At 45.6% G+C, this 15,273-nt stretch overlaps 1 protein-coding gene across 1 annotated transcript; it reads right to left on the bottom strand.

Moving 5' to 3' along the window:
• Positions 1-8,596: 8,596 nt before the first annotated feature.
• LSM5 (LSM5 homolog, U6 small nuclear RNA and mRNA degradation associated) lies at positions 8,597-13,898 on the bottom strand. The gene is made up of 5 exons (XM_083407177.1): positions 13,753-13,898; positions 12,138-12,233; positions 11,121-11,148; positions 9,607-9,679; positions 8,597-8,856 (listed from the first exon to the last, which is right to left on the bottom strand). Exons 1-5 carry the CDS (start codon positions 13,796-13,798, stop codon positions 8,824-8,826), a joined length of 276 nt encoding a protein of 91 aa, XP_083263303.1. The 5' UTR covers positions 13,799-13,898; the 3' UTR covers positions 8,597-8,823.
• Between the last annotated feature and the right edge of the window lie 1,375 nt (positions 13,899-15,273).

Genomic DNA, 15,273 nt, shown 5'->3' with positions numbered 1-15,273 from the left:
AAACCTTATGACTTTTAGTTCTGGACTATATCCAACCACCAAAAAAAAAGAAAAAGAAAATCAAATTAAGTGCTTGCTGAAAGCACAATTCCATAAAACAGCAAAGCCTCGAGACTGTTGAAACACATTTACTTTATTTGAAGGAAGACATCTGCCAGAGATACATTTCCTGTTTGGGGTTTGCAGAAAGAAATTACAGTTTTAGTAAGATGTCCATTTACTCATAACTCCTTTGAGGGTTTTCTTCAATCACTAAACAACGTCAATAGGACAGGAAAATATTTTGCAAAGAGACAAGTGCTCCCCTGGCTTAATACAGACACTGGTTGTGTTCATGCAACAATTAATTCCCAGTGGATAAGCTCATAATGAATGGTAATTATTTTTTAATATAGGAGAGACCATCTTTTAATACGTGTAAAGTTTTGTAAACAAAATATATATTACAGAGAAGTTACTAGATGAAATGATAAGTCCGTTGCTTATTATCCAGTCAAATATTGCATATTGATAATTAAACTGGGTAAGTAAAGAAACCACCATACAATAGTTTTCAGGCAACTGAAAACAAACATTGTTTTGAAAGAGTCATCTCTACAGAAATGTCAGGTTCTCCCTGTGAAATATACTCAGAGTCGAGAGTGGATTTCATGCTCTTTATTCAGCTCATAGTGGTGAGGAGGAATGATAGTTTCCCTAAAGTATCTGCTTTATATACATTATTTACACAATGGGCTGGACGTGATTGGCTAATTCTGGAATTCTCCTGTAGGCCAATCAGGTTGTGGATTCACTTCCATCTGGAGCTGGATTGGGTGGCTCCTGCAGACCAATCATACTGCTGCATTGTTCTAGGACCACTCAGACTGCTGCATTCTGAATCCTATTGTTCTAGGACCAATCAGACTGCTGCATTTTGGATCCTATTGTTCTAGGACCAATCAGACTGCTGCATTTTGGATCCTATTCAACTCAGTACAAAACACCCTGCATTCAGGGAGACCCTATCTCACAATGTGGACTTATTTGAGGAGAACCTAGTGTAGTGTAAAGTGACTGGAAATGCAGTTAGATTCCGTGTATTGTTTAAAATTGCATCCCACCACAAAACGAAACATAATCCATTACTACCCTCAATGTTCATTGAAGAAATATAGACTTAAACGCCACTCTATTAGCAGACATCTTTTTATTTCGTCATAGAAACCATTAGCTCCTGTCAAGTATTTCATACTGCGAAGCCAATTCTATCTTACGTTTTCTCTGCACCAGAAAAAGTAGTTGCATAACAGCATCATTTTCACCCAGTGTTCTCCTCTCATAAAGTGTTCTCATCTCTCTTACTGATCAGTAACTAGACAGTGTAAATCCCACCCTGTCATGTTATATAAATCTTTGCGGCAAAGATTTTTGTTTTAACCAAGTGATGAACATTGCTGACTGCTCTTTTCATAAGGCAGTGTATATTGGGGAACCCTGCCGCAACAATTACTAGGCTAGTTAGCGCTAAATACATGCAAGGCAGGCAGCTGCTGTCTATTATTCTGCAGACCGTAAACCGCCAGCCTAACATCTCATATTTTGTGGCTGTGGTGATAAAAGGCCATATTTCCAGCTCTCCTTTATTTCCATACAGCCTCCCACCTCCCAACAGCAGTTGAAAATTCAATGCCCTGGACAAACATGGATAAATCTCACATTGGCAGAGCCTAACAACCAGATCCGGTCTGGAGACAAGTCACCGTGTTCTGATTTAACACTGCAAACCCCTGGGCAGAATGAATCATTCACATGATTTTCTCTTAGGAGGCAACTTTTTCCATGTTTCCCTACCAAAGGCAGCTGAGATTTTCAGAATTAACCTCATGTTCCTATTGATACATAAGGGACACGGGGGGGTTAAACCACAGAGCCTAGGCCTTGCCGATCAGAAGGTCAGTGGTTCGAATCCCCGCAACTGGATGAGCTCCCGTTGCTCGGTCCCTGCTCCTGCCAACCTAGCAGTTTGAAAGCATGTCAAAGTGCAAGTAGATAAATAGGTACCGCTCCGGCGGGAAGGTAAACGGCATTTCCATGTACTGCTCTGGTTCGCCAGAAGTGGCTTAGTCATGCTGGCCACATGACCCGGAAGCTGTACGCCGGCTCCCTCGGCCAATAAAGCGAGATGAGCGCCGCAACCCTAGTCCGCGACTGGACCTAATGGTCAGGGGTCCCTTTACCTTTACCTCCTATTGATACATAGCAATTTAACCACAAATATGTGATAAGCTTAGCAGTAATTCTTTATGCAGTGTCTTAGAACATCATTCACACATGCATGGGCATCACTTGACTTATTCATGAGGACCAATAAGATACAGCTGTGTTGTTATTCCCTCTAAGGCAGGCATGGCCAAACTTGGCCCTGCAGATGTTTGGGGACTACAACTCCCATCATCCCTGACCACTGGTCCTGTTAGCTAGGGGTGGTGGGAGTTGTAGTCCCAAAACATCTGGAGGGCTGAGTTTGGGCGTGCCTGGTATTAAGTGTCAAGCTAAAAATTGGCTGTTCCTTTTCAGCTGGTCCTTCTCTCAAACCATTGGCTAAGCTGCTGTGATGTCATGACATTCCAATAACTCAAGGTCAAGTAATACTCATGGAAAGTTGGACAGCAGCTGAGAGGGAAATGAGTGAATTGGGAAAAGGTTGGCAACTGGCCTGCATCAAGACTAATATGTTGACAGTGGGGAGAAGATAGGAAGAGGCAGTGTAGTATGTAAACTGGAAAACTGAACAGAAAGGAGGAACATGAAGGGTGAAAGCTGTGATGCTGGGCATAATTGAAACAAATGTCTGAAAGGAAGGAAAACAGAAGAGGCAAGGAGTATGTGGGATGGGGAAAGACAATCCTAACATAGGATTTAAGATGGAATAAATTATGTGCTTTTGAAAGCTAAGGGATTGTCAGCCAGGAGCACTAAGGGAAGGCTGAATTCTTTATAGATTAACACACAAAACTGTAAAACTTGCCTACTAGCACAAACATGTTAAAAAATTAGAGTCCAAGCCAGTAGATTAAAACACATACCAGAAAATATCATCTCATGGGTATTAAAAGTAATGTTGTCCTACTGGCTTTCTAGGTAACTTCTTGGTAGAACATGAGACTCTACAACTCAGCGCCGTGGGTTCCAGCCCCACATTGTGCAAAACAATTTGTGCATTGCAGGGGGTTAGACTAGATGACCCATGTGACCCCCTCCAGTTCTCCAATTCTATTATACAGAGCAAATTGAATTTTGCATGCTTGATCAAGTCACATGCCAACAATATGAGTCACCATACATTTAAAGCACATCCCAGATCCCAAAGAATCCTGAAAAATATAGTTTTACAAATGGTGACGGAATTGTAGCTCAGGATTCTCTGCAGAAGTGAGGATGTGCTTTGCATAGTAGTCATAGAACTGGGAGTTGAAAGGGACCCTGAGCATCGTCTAGTCCAGCCATCCCCAACCTTTTGGCCCTCCAGATGTTTTGGACTACAATTCCCATCATCCCTGATCACTGGTCCTGTTAGCTAGGGATCATGGGAGTTGTAGGCCAAAACATCTGGAGGGCCACAGGTTGGGGATACCTGATCTAGTCCAATCTCCTGCAATGCAGGAAAATGCAACTGTCCCATATGGGGATCAAACCTGCAACCATGGCATTATCAGCCCCACACCTTAACCAACTGAGCTATCCAGGCATGCAGGGTGTGTGTGTGTGTGCAGATCTGCTATCTGCTTCCAAGGAGTCAATTCCTTTGAGCAGAGTAACAAAGACAGGCTACTCCCTTTAAGAGAAACAACTGAACAAGCAGCATTGCAGTGGTACCTCGGGTTAAGTACTTAATTCGTTCCGGAGGTCTGTACTTAACCTGAAACTCTTCTTAACCTGAAGCACCACTTTAGCTAATGGGGCCTCCTGCTGCTGCCGCGCCGCCAGAGCACAATTTCTGTTCTCATCCTGAAGCAAAGTGCTTAACCTGAAGCACTATACAGTGGTGCCTCGCAAGACGAAAAGAATCCGTTCCATGAGTCTCTTCGTCTAGCGGTTTTTTCGTCTTGCGAAGCAACCCTATTAGCGGATTAGCGCTATTAGCGGTTAAGCGGCTATTAGTGGCTATTAAAGGCTTAAGGGATTAGCGGATTAGCTGCTAAAAGGCTATTAGCAGCTTAGTGCCTTAGAAAAAGGGGGTGGGGAGCGGAAAAAAAACCCCAGGAATCGCAAGACATTTTCGTCTTGCGAAGCAAGCCCATAGAGAAATTCGTCCTGCGAAGCACCTCCAAAACGGAAAACCCTTTCGTCTAGCGGATTTTCCGTCTTGCGAGGCATTCGTCTTGCGGGGCACCACTGTATCTGGGTTAACAGAGTCTGTAACCTGAAGCGTATGTAACCCGAGGTACCACTGTAATCATCTTTATCCTAGTGGCATCATGCAAAACTGAACAAAAAATAACTTACCAACCTGATCTTACAAGTTTAAATGCCTATCTTAAGAATGTTGCTGGAATTCAAATAAATTACCCCCCACTGAAAGGGTAATTACTATTGGAGTCAGGGCTGAAATCAGGGGGCAGGAGAGAAATCAGCCATGAACTAGATAAAAAGGCTCAAGCTCAGATGTGAGCCTGTACTTTTCCACTGGTTGAAAGCAATTGACCAGCTGCTTTGAAACTCCCAGTGCATCTGGCTTGTGTAGTTGCCTGGTAACTTGTCATGTGGTACTGCACATATATTGCGTTTAAGGAGAGATACACGGTTGCTGGCCTGGTAGTCTTTGGGGACGAAGAATTTGTCAAGTATTGTATTGAAAATGCTTTGGCTTTATGCTGGATTGGAGTTAGATGCAGGTTTCGTATATTTCATTGTCACTTTTTAAGGTCGAAGGGCTAAAAGCTTACCACCAGTCATTTTATGTGCTCTGGATAAATGAGGTCTTTATTTGAATATACTCTAAGAATAAGGTGCAAAAGTGAAATGAAGCTAAGGTTGATGACTTGCAGTTACCAATTCCTTATGTGATGCCCTGGAAAATCCTTACAGACACATCAGTCGTATGCACGTCTGCTCAGAAGTAAGTCCTGTTGAGTTCAGTGGAATTTACTCCTAGGTATGTATATACTGGGACGCGGGTGGCGCTGTGGGTTACAACCAGAGCCTAGGACTTGCCAATCAGAAGGTTGGTGGTTCGAATCCCTGCAACGGGGTGAGCTCCCGTTGCTCAGTCCCTGCTCCTGCCAACCTAGCAGTTCGAAAGCACGTCAAAGTGCAAGTAGATAAATAGGTACCACTCCGGCGGGAAGGTAAACGGCGTTTCCATGTGCTGCTCTGGTTCGCCAGAAGCGGCTTAGTCATGCTGGCCACATGACCTGGAAGCTGTACGCCGGCTCCCTCGGCCAATAAAGCGAGATGACCCCAGAGTCGGCCACGACTGGACCTAACGGTCAGGGGCCCCTTTACCTTATGTATACACTGGATTGTAGCAAGGATGGAATCTCATCATGTCTAATTTTTAGCACATGTGCCACATGTCTTTTGGCCCTGATATTATACTTTTGTATATTCACTCAAGTAGCTCCCACTAAACAACTTCCTATAATTGGGGGGAGGGGGGGAATTAATAATTCAGTTATAGCATCCTACTTTGCTTCCATCAACTGACAATGTGAACATTAATGCAGTCAGTACAGATGACAAACAAGTACTTAGTAGAAGTATGAATTTTCAAAGAAAATATTTTAATGAAGCAATTAAGAAGCATAAACTGGAGATTACGGGAAGAAGCATGAATGGATTTATATGCAAGTTTGGGCAAGACAAAACTTCCCCTCTTCCATGAACTCTCTTATGGTTCAGACTCAAGAGCATTGTTTTAAAGCCGCCTAGTTCAGTTAAAATGCTAACTTCCATCGGCTCCCTCTAGTGGAAAGAATACCAGTGGAAAGAATAAATTAGCAAACCAATGTACCGTATTTTTTGCTCTATAAGACTCACTTTTCCCCTCCTAAAAAGTAAGGGGAAATGTGTGTGCGTCTTATGGAGCGAATGCAGGCTGCGCAGCTATCCCAGAAGCCAGAACAGCAAGAGGGATTGCTGCTTTCACTGCACAGCGATCCCTCTTGCTGTTCTTACTTCTGAGATTCAGAATATTTTTTTTCTTGTTTTCCTCCTCCAAAAACTAGGTGCTTCTTGTGGTCTGGTGCGTCTTATAGAGCGAAAAATACGGTAGCTTAGATCTGAAGGCACTTTCACATACAGGGAAGGAGTTCCCCCCCCCCCCAATTTTCCTTCCTTGTTCCATCTCACTATGCTTTGAGGTCAGTCTTTGGGAGGGCTTTTCAGTGGACATGGAGGGTTGCCACCAGAAGGGCAGTGAAAAGAAGTCCCCTTTTACTGACAGAGGCAACCGCCTCCTAGTCTGCTTCAAAGCCTATAGATACAGTGAACAGAATTCCAGGCAACAAGTAGAATAAACTTCCTTCAGTTTGCAATTTTTGCTTAATTAAAGCAGCACAAGATTCCATACAGCAAGATCTAACATCTTGTTGAGTGCATTTTTAAAAGACGCTCTTTAGTCTGAAAACTGTTCGTTTGTGTCTCTATGGAAAACTAAACTCTAGTTATCCTGCATAGTAACTTCACCTTTCTTATCACTAATTTCTAATGCCACAAACTGTCTACAGACAAGGCCTCTCTCTCAATTCCCTCCGGTTAACTAGAAATGTAAGCTGAACAGCACAACTGTAAGGAAAAAACTTTAGCATTAAATCTAATCAGTAAACCAATTTCCAAGTAAATGCATTTAGGAATGGAAAGCTGGCTTTGTTAAAACACTAAAAAATCTCTCATATACTGACTGCAGTAATATTTTTTAAGAGGAAATATTTGCATTGTTTCTGTGTGGAAAGCTACTTAAAAATAAATAAATGCAGAGTAAGCATATATGACCAGGCTTTTTGTGCTTATTTTACCTCAATCCATGGGTAGGCAAACTAAGGCCCGGGGTCCAGATCTGGCCCAATTGCCTTCTAAATCCGGCCCGCAGACGGTCCAGGAATCAGTGTGCTTGAGTAGAATGTGTCCTTTTATTTAAAATGCATCTCTGGGTTATGAATTCATTCGGGGGGTTTCCCCCAAAATATAATCCGGCCCCCCACAAGGTCTGAGGGACAGTGGACTGGCTCCCTGCTGGAAAAGTTTGCTGACCCCTGGGTAGAGAATGAGACTCTTAAATCTCACGGTCGTTGGCTTGAGCCCTATGTTGGACAAAAGATTCCTGCAGTGCAAGGGGGTTGGACTAGATGACCCTCATGGTACCTTTCCAATCAGCAATTCTATGAATAATGATAACATTGTACAGTGGTACCTCGGGTTAAGTACTTAATTCGTTCCAGAGGTCCGTTCTTAACCTGAAACTGTTCTTAACCTGAAGCACCACTTTAGCTAATGGGGCCTCCAACTGCTGCCGCGCCGCCGGAGACAGATTTCTGTTCTCATCCTGAAGCAAAGTTCTTAACCCAAGGTACTATTTCTGGGTTAGCAGAGCCTGTAACCTGAAGCGAATGTAACCTGAAGTGTATGTAACCTGAGGTACCACTGTAATATGAGACCAGTTTGGAATTGCTTTAAATATAGGAATTAACTGTGGTGTCTGTTGTTTAAAGGATACAGGTACATTTTCTTCCTTCCATATGCAGTCATACCTCGGGTTACAGATGCTTCAGGTTGCGTTTTTTCGGGTTACGGACCACTGAAACCCGGAAGTACCGGAACAGGTTACTGTTACAGGTTACAGGTTACAGTACCGGAACAGAAGCGCTAAATTGCGCTGTGCGCATGTGCAGAAGCGCTGAATCGCAACCCATGTGTGCACACACGCATCGCTTCAGGTTGCGAACATGCATTCCAAAAGGATCACGTTCGCAACCCGAGAGTCCAGTGGCGTAGCGTGGGTTGTCAGCACCCGGGGCAAGGCAAGTAATTTGCGCCCCCTAACCCGTGGATTTGCGCCCCCTAACCCCCAGATGTTGCGCCCGGTGTGGCCGGCCCCCCCTGCACCCCCCACGCTACACCACTGCGAGAGTCCACTGTACTTTATTTGGTTCCTGAGAACATCTTTTAATTAGACAGGCCACTTCTATGGCAAGGCAGAAAAGTGTTTTAACAGTGAATGATATTGAGCAATTGGTACAATATGATAAGAATTTGACGATAGAAATCTCTTCCTTTTAGTTATTTTTATCTCAGCCTACTGAGCTGTTAACATTTGTTTTCATCTAAAGGAAATAAAATCACAAGGTATTTTAGCAAGGTATTTACTATCACAGCCTAAAACTCTAGGCTGTGGGGACGAGGAAGCTGGAGAGAAATGCATGAGAAAACAATTTCCCCACACATTATGAACCACAGCTTAACCAGCTCACGTACAATATAGATAAAAAGTAAGAAATATTTATAACCAGCTCATAACCTGCTCTAAGCAGCCTGACCCAGAACCATTCAAAATTTCTGGTTTTATCTGACATCTAAAATGCCAGAGTTACAAAAACAACAACTGTGTTCAATACGGTTATTAAAAAAAACCCTCTTTATTGCCTTGCTCTGAACAGCAAGTTAATTTTGCCTTTACAACAAAGTCATGATTTTAACTTACAAAGTCTTTGTTAACGATGCATTTTTCCTGAAATGGAAATTTGCCTTTATATAAATGTAAAAAATAAAAAACGCATCAGGTTCATCAATATATTCCTACACAAGCTTTAACAGGAAGTCTTCAATGATGACATATGACTTTATTTACACTTCTGGTCCTTCTCCTCCGGGAACCAGCTGAAAGAAAGTTCACATGAAAAGATGAAGAACATGAGCATTTCATCTAGAAAAGTTACGTACAACCATTCTACCCTCTCTCAAGGATGGAGCTACAGAAATATGCTCAGCAAGATCAGTTCTGTTGGCTTGTCTGGCAGAGCCACCCCCTGACTATCCAGGCAGCGTAGCAAGATTCCTCCCACCATTTGCAGTCTGGCTCATACAACACACTAAGCCAAACGAGGTTCACACTTGGTTATAGCTCACGGTTACTGGGGAGAGAACTTAGCTGCAAGCTCTGGTGCAGATGGTAATCTAAACCAAATCTTGGCAGCAAAAAGGATGAAGGAGCAGCAAGGCAGCTGTGAGCTTGCCTCTGGGGACCCCCCCCCAACGTTCTCACCAAGTCAGGGTTAGGCTTAGCATGTTGTGTGAAGCAGGCCATTGTATAAGCCACCTTGAATTTTTCAGGTCAAAAAAGATTATATGCACGTGTCTGTAAATAAATTACATTAGAATAGTTTATATTCCCTTGTTTTACATTTATTGAGACCCCCACCCAAAATAGGCCATATCTCCACCTCCCTGATTCAGAACATGCAACATCTCAGTTCTTTTTTAGGATACCACCATTTTTTGGTATTTTATTGGATTCTGTTTCAGTTTCTGACAACAGTTTCTGAATTAACCAAGCTTCCACAGTTAACTACAGTTTGGCCTAGCTAGCAGGAATTAACTAGGGGCAGAAATGTAAGAAGAATTCCTTACCATTGTTATGTTATTTCCATTTAGCAAAATCTGGTCTAGCTTTGTAATTCTTCGTCCTTCAGGTGTGATCTCACTGTTGAACACAAGACAAACAGAAAAAAGGATACAAAACTAGAAAGTTTGATGAAACTAGCTACCTATTTTTCATTCAAGTCTTAATTATCTGATGAGAGACTGCTACTCTCCACACCAGAGTACCCAAATGTCCCTGAAGGGGAAAACTGGTAAGATAAATAATTGCAGCAATCCTACCAACATTGTTCTGCAATTGGTACTTTCCTAGAATAGCATGGGAAGGAGAGTTGTTGCAATTATACCCTTATACAGTAGCTAACGTGAAAAGTAAGGAATGAGTACCTCTGAAAGATGCTGCCACAGTAGTCTGGGGATTTTTAGAAAGGAGCACCCCAGTGTCAGGAGGCAGGTGCCAAGAGCAGGATAATAATAACTCACACAGCATCAATGAAGTTAACTCTTCATTCAAAGAAACAAACAGCTCAGGAGGCCAAGCCTAGTGAACACAACAACTCTTCCCAGTAGATCTTGCCTCAATGAGGCAGTTGTGAGGACTGAAGGTCCCTGCCTTCCCACAGCTGCCTATGTCTTCACCTCCCCTGGGTCCTTCCCAAGCAATCTGAGACTCCATTGATGTGTCTGTCCCTGCTCCACCACCTTCATACAGTGGTGCCTTGCAAGACGAAAAGAATCCGTTCCGCGAGTCTCTTCGTCTTGCGGTTTTTTTCGTCTTGCGAAGCAAGCCCATTAGCAGCTTAGCGGATTAGCGCTATTAGCGGCTTAGCGGATCAGCTGGTAAGCGGCTTAGCGGCTTGGGAAAAAAGGGGGGGGGAAACCCTGCAGGAACTCGCAATACATTTTCGTCTTGCGAAGCAAGCCCATAGCAAATTTGTTTTGCGAAGCACCTCCAAAACGGAAAACCCTTTCATCTAGCGGGTTTTCCGTCTTGCGAGGCATTCGTCTTGCGGGGCACCACTGTACTTCTTTTGGTCCTGGGAGACTGGGGGGAGGGGAGCAGGTCACAATAGGAGGGGGAGACCCCCTGGCTTCTTCAGAGGTCCACCTCATCTGTTTCCTGGGCCCCCTCCTCTCCAGCCCCAATTCTGGACTGCTCTCTGCACCAGCCTCTTCCTGCTCACTAAACCCTGTTACCTCTTCAGCTTCTGACACCTCCTCCTCCTAGTCTGCTCCCTCTTTCCCCTCTGACCACTTATCATAGTCCCACTACCAATCCCCGGGCTCTGAGCCTTGGGGGTTCCCCAGCTGGTGCCTCGTACCACTAATACAATGCTCCACTCTCACCTTTGGAGAATTACATTCTGCTTTTCCTGAAAACTGGTGAACAGTATTACAGCATGCCTCACAAAATGAGATAATATTGTCAGCCTATGTGCAAGTGTGGGAGGTCAAGGGAGCGAGTTCTGAAGAGTGAGTGAAAGTAAAGACAACTGTTGGTACAAAATGCGCTGAGATTGAAAGCCAGAAGCAGCCATACTTACAATTCTGTAACATCTTCCAATACCATGTCTTAAGCCTGATGTCAAGGAAAGTAAAGGTACCCCTGCCCGTACGGGCCAGTCTTGACAGACTCTAGGGTTGTGCGCCCATCTCACTCAAGAGGCCGGGGGCCAGCGCTGTCCGGAGACACTTCCGGGTCACGTGGCCAGCGTGACATCGCTGCTCTGGCGAGCCAGAGCTGCACACAGAAACGTCGTTTACCTTCCCGCTAGTAAGCGGTCCCTATTTATCTACTTGCACCCGGGAGTGCTTTCGAACTGCTAGGTTGGCAGGCGCTGGGACCGAACAACGGGAGCGCACCCCGCCGCAGGGATTCGAACCGCCGACCTTTCGATCGGCAAGCCCTAGGCGCTGAGGCTTTTACCCACAGCGCCACCCGCGTCCCATGTCAAGGGAAAATGTTACTACAAAAGTAGTGATTCACATTTTCCCCTGCATTCATTAGATGAGTAGATATCTAAGAGGGCTAACAGTGTTTTTATATCATCAAGGTTTAGGCCCTGTTCATAGAATACATGGCTGTCACACAAGTGTCTCAGAGCATGTGCAATAGGTACTAGGCTTGCAGCCTGGAAGAATGATGTACAACAGGGGTAGGGAATATGTGATCTTGTTGGACTCCAATCCCCATCAGTCCCATTCAGTATGGCCAATTGTGAGGAGTGATATTATCCAGCACAATCTGCAGGATGAGGATATAATACCCCATCCATTATGTACAGGCACCATCTGTCAGTACTGCAGACACAGTAATCGCAGAAGCCCAGTGGCTGCAAATGAACTGGCACAGTTGCAGTGCAAACCACCAAAGGTACGAACCTAAATGTAGATCTACTTTTATCCAATTCAAAACACCAGAATAACTCCCTTTCCAGGGGAACATTATTTTAAACAGCTGCTTACCAAACAAAAACAAAAAAACAAAAACAAAAAAAAAACCCACACAACCCAAAAAGCAAACTGTCAAAAGCTTCCACATTATTTCCTGTAAAGGATACTGACAAAGTCATCAAATCCTAGGAGTGTGCCAACAATTTCTTTATCACTTTTCATCACGATGTGAATTCGTGAGCCTATGCACTTGTCCACCAGCTCTGTTAATCAGAAAAATCATTTAATTAGCAGTTACTAATGTATGTACAAATGTATGAGCATTTCTTCAAGATGTGTTTTCAGTTACCAATGATTTTAAACATACTTCATTTACAAAACCGTCTGTATCCAAAACTAAAAGCAATCTTAATAGCAGGGGACACTAGCATATTACATCATTAAATAAATCCAGTGGGTCAATTAAATAATCCCAAAGTTCAAAAGATGCAGTGGGGAGGTGACTATGATCATATACAAAATAAAAGGATTGCTAGAGTCTCAAATTTTAATGTGATTTCAGTTCTGAACCTTTCCTGGTTTTCAGCAACTAGCATTGAGGAGCACTGTTGGCTGCAGCTGTGGAGGCAGAGCACAGCCACTGCACTTAGTAGCCATTGCTAAGCTTATTATCCTTCGTGAATATGTCCAATCCTCTTTAGAAGCCGTTCAGATTGTGGGCCATCGCTGCCTCCTGTGGAAGTGAGTTCCACAGCTGAACTAACTGCGCTGCGTGGAGAAATGCTTCCTTTTATCCATCCCGAATCTTCCAACATTCGGTTTCATTGGATGCCCATGAGTTCTGGTGCCATGAGAGAGGAAAGAACCCTCCTCTCCATGCTGTGTGTAACTTTGCCCCAGGTATGTGGCCATGATGCCACACGTACAAATGCTGCACTTGCCCCCCACACCTTCTCTCATCTCCCTCATCCTCCCCCCTCTCTCCCCCACCCCATTTTCCCCTCCCCCTCCCTGTCCCACCAAATTTCCCTTCTCTCCCCCACCCCATTTCCCCCTCCCTCAGCCCTCTCCATTTCACCTCCCCACCCCATTCCCCCTCCCCCTCCCTGTCCCCCCCATTTTCCCCCTCTCCCCCCCTGCCCCAACTCATTTCTCCCTTTCCCTACCCCATTTTCCCCCTCTCCCCCACCCCATTTTCCCCTCCCTCTCCCTACCCCATTTTCCCCCTCTCCCCCACCCTATTTCCCCCTCCCTCTCCATTTCCCCACCCCATTCCCCCTCCCTGTCCCACCCCATTTCCCCCCTCTCCCCCCCGCCCCAACTCATTTCTCCCTTTCCCCACCCCATTTCCCCCTCCCTCAGCCCTCTCCATTTCCCCACCCCATTCCCCCTCCCCCTCCCTGTCCCACCCCATTTTCCCCCTCTCCCCCACCCTGCCCCAACTCATTTCTCCCTTTCCCCACCCCATTTCCCCCCTCTCCCCCACCCCATTTCCCCCTCCCTCAGCCCTCTCCATTTCTCCACCCTATTCCCCCTCCCCTCCCTGTCCCACCCCATTTTCCCCCCTCTCCCCCACCCTGCCCCAACTCATTTCTCCCTTTCCCCACCCCATTTCCCCCCTCTCCCTCACCCCACTTCCCCTCCCACATCTTGCCCCAACCCATTTCAACCCTCTCTCCCCTCCCCACCCCACTTCTCCCCCCCCCATTTCCCCTCCCTCCCTCTCTTTATCCCTTTCCCCCGGCTACACCGCTCAGAGACTAGCGCCCGCCATTCATTTACCAAGAGGCAGAAGCTGAGACGGGTTGGTAGTCGCGTTGGCCGCCATTTTGCCGCGAGGCCTGACCAATCGAGTCCGCCGTCCTCTTATTGCTCACTGGTTCGAAAAATAAATAAATAAATGCCGTGGGAGGCGGGCTCTTGCGTCCCCGGCCACTCATAACAGAGCAGACACTGTTCTATTCTAGCTTGAGCAGACTCAGCGAATCGATATGAGAGCAATCGAACTAGGAAAGCCCTCGGGAAGGAGTCCCGGCGCAAGTCGAGGCCGAGGGGCACGTGACGACCGAGCGCTAACTTTAAAAGCTAAGCCCTACTCTGGTTTGTTTCTTTTTTTTAAAGCGTACCTTGCTTTATATCCGAAACGCATCTCCTGGAACACTTTTTATTGCCTCCAAAGACCTAAAGGAGAAGGCGCTCTGTGCATGCTCAAGGGTATCTTTTCACCCACCTGTTCCTAGATTGACCCTAGTATGGAAAATCTGGGGCGCTTGGATTATGTCCGAAGGAGGACTCGAAAGGCCGGAGTTCTGAAAATGCACAAGCATCAGGCCTCCGAGGGTTGCATGCCTTTAAAATATGGGTTGCGTTATCCACCCGTTTTTAAAATCTGCAGCATGTCAAAAAGATGGATTTTAGCCCGTCGTTTTGTGTTCTAACCTTGGAGATTAGTAAAGCAGTCAGTACCCACTCAAGTCCTGTACCTGCCCTTCCTAAATACAACAAGTGGCATTTGCAATGAGGTTTCCCAAACAAGCTAAAAGGCCACGGGCTTTGCTATGTATAATATATAGTCAGGGTCAAGCCTGCATTCTTATCTGCTCTCCACTTCCACACTTAGAAGACTGCTGCGGGTCGAGCAGTCCGGCCATGGGATATATGTGTCTCCAGGTGTTTTTGGACTACAACGCCCACCATCTGTAGCTAGCAGGGCCAGGGATTATGGGAATTGTAGTCCAAAAACATCTGGCGACCCAAGTTTGGGAAATCCTGCGCTAGACTGATGACAGGACAACTAGAGTAAATAAGCTCTAGTCTGGTTCTTATTTTTTTGCTATGGGTACCAACTGATGCCAGTGGGACGCGGGTGGCGCTGTGGGTTAAAGCCTCAGCGCCTAGGGCTTGCCGATCGAAAGGTTGGCGGTTCGAATCCCCGCGGCGGGGTGCGCTCCCGTTGTTCGGTCCCAGCGCCTGCCAACCTAGCAGTTCGAAAGCACTCTTGGGTGCAAGTAGATAAATAGGGACCGCTTACTAGCGGGAAGGTAAACGGTGTTTCCGTGTGTGCCTCTGGCTCGTCAGAGCAGCGATGTCACGCTGGCCACGTGACCCGGAAGTGTCTTCGGACAGCACTGGCCCTCGGCCTCTTTGAGTGAGATGGGCGCACAACCCTAGAGTCTGTCAAGACTGGCCCGTACGGGCAGGGGTACCTTTACCTTTTACCAACTGATGCTAGTATATATCCCCTAGATGTACCCATGTTGCTGGTAAACTGCCAGCTTTTAATCCATAGTACCAAAGGTGACA

The sequence above is a fragment of the Podarcis tiliguerta genome, assembly GCF_965153285.1.
Source record: "Podarcis tiliguerta genome assembly, chromosome: 12".
Lineage (NCBI taxonomy): Eukaryota > Metazoa > Chordata > Lepidosauria > Squamata > Lacertidae > Podarcis > Podarcis tiliguerta.
Note: the sequence above shows the minus strand (reverse complement) of the source record. Positions and strands in the feature narration are given on the sequence as shown.